At 47.0% G+C, this 1,593-nt stretch overlaps 1 protein-coding gene across 1 annotated transcript; it reads left to right on the top strand.

The window, feature by feature from the left end:
* Window positions 1–238: 238 nt before the first annotated feature.
* Window positions 239–1,583, top strand: LOC111649496 (kinesin-like protein KIF20B; the record flags this gene model as incomplete). The annotated part of the gene is made up of 2 exons (XM_023399243.2): window positions 239–344; window positions 1,109–1,583. Coding segments are annotated over 2 exons (342 nt in total), but the record flags the coding sequence as incomplete, so codon positions are not given.
* Window positions 1,584–1,593: the final 10 nt, after the last annotated feature.

Here is a 1,593-nt window from a genome sequence, read left to right as displayed (position 1 = left end):
TTTGGAAATCTTCAGTAAAATATTTATGTTTTTATTAATAATTTCTTTTATTAATTTACATAAAAAAATGAGTTTATTATTTATATTTGAAATAAATGAATAAAAACGTTTCTCCTCAGCGTCACAGTAACTGTAAAGATGCGGCGCAGCAGGACGTTGGTGCTGCGCTGTACGCCGCTCTATAAATACACTGCACCTGCTGACAGACTAACCACGGGTCACTGTTCTGTGTCATCAGATCTCCTCCCCGCCGGGTCGCCACGACTCCCGCAGCAGAAAGGAGGGAACGCTGCAGAAGATCGGAGACTTCCTGCAGAGCTCGCCCACGCTGCTCGGCACAAAAGGTCAGTGTGTCAGTGTGCGAGTCTTTACTGAGGCAGAGGTGAAACCTTCATCGGGTTCGCTCAGTCCCAGTTCAGAGAGGGAGGAGCCTGGAAGAGAGGAAGAGAGGAAGCTCCTCGCTCCGTCTCTCTGCTGCCCCCCCCCACCTTCCCCTCGTCTTTTATCTTCATTATTTTACTCCCATCACCTCACACTCCTCCTCTCCTCCATCCCTCTTTCCTTCCCTCCCTCCACCTCCTGATCCTCCTCCTCTCACAGCAGATAGATAAACGTCCTATTTTATATTTTACAGTCAGAGCGGCGGCCATTTTGTCCTCAGGTAGTTCGTCCGTCTCATTCTGGTGGACACGATGTCTCAGTGACACCTCGATGGAGCTTCTTTAAATGTGGCAGAAACATTCACCACGACTCAGGGATGAACTGATGAGATTTTGGTGGCTAAAGGTCAAAGGTCGAGGTCACAGTGACCTCACAATATGTCATTTCTGGCCTTGTGAATGTGATATCTCAAACTCCTCGAGTCTGAAGGTCAAAGGTCAGTGTGACGTCATGAAACCTCTTTTAGCCGTAACTCAAGACTTTTCTGTGACTCTGGACAAACAGGAAGTGACCTGAGCCCAGTGTGAGTGGAGGAGGAGCCTCAGATTTTATTCTGAAGTGTCGAGGTCGACGGTCTCACTTCCTGTTGAAATGATCAATTCGCTGTAAAATGGAAACACACATCAGCTTCTCCTCAGCATCTTCCTCTTCCTCTTCCTCTCTGCAGCCAAGAAGATGATGAGTCTGGTGAGCGGCCGCGGTGACGTGGACTCAGCCGCCGCCTCTTCCTCCTCTTCCTCCTCTTCCTCCCTCAGTCTGAGAGCCAAGAAGAACAAAAGGAAACTCTACAGGCCTGAAATCTCCTCCCCCATGGACATGCCCTCGCACCCGGTGAGTGACACGTCTACAGAGCAGAGGGCGGAAACCTGGATTCAGTTATTGATCAGATATTTACTGATTTAAATCAAAGTTTTATCAGTTTATTTCAGCACAGATCTTACAGTGTGCGGCTGCTTATGTTTAGGCAACATGTAACATCTGAGAAGTTTCACATGATTTGCCAGAAGGAGGTGGAAGGAGGCTGCAGAGAAAAGGGATCAATGAAAGTATAGATTTGGTATTGGTATGAAATGTCAGGTTTATATTTTCTCTGTCTAAGAAATCAAGAATCATCTGCTGATGTTAAACTCACACACACACACACACACACAC

Source organism: Seriola lalandi, unplaced genomic scaffold, assembly GCF_002814215.2.
Source record: "Seriola lalandi dorsalis isolate HSWRI2012SDOR001 ecotype SW California unplaced genomic scaffold, Sedor1 jcf7180002051078, whole genome shotgun sequence".
NCBI lineage: Eukaryota > Metazoa > Chordata > Actinopteri > Carangiformes > Carangidae > Seriola > Seriola lalandi.
The sequence above is the reverse complement of the archived record's forward strand: the minus strand, read 5'-3'. Positions and strand labels throughout refer to the sequence as shown.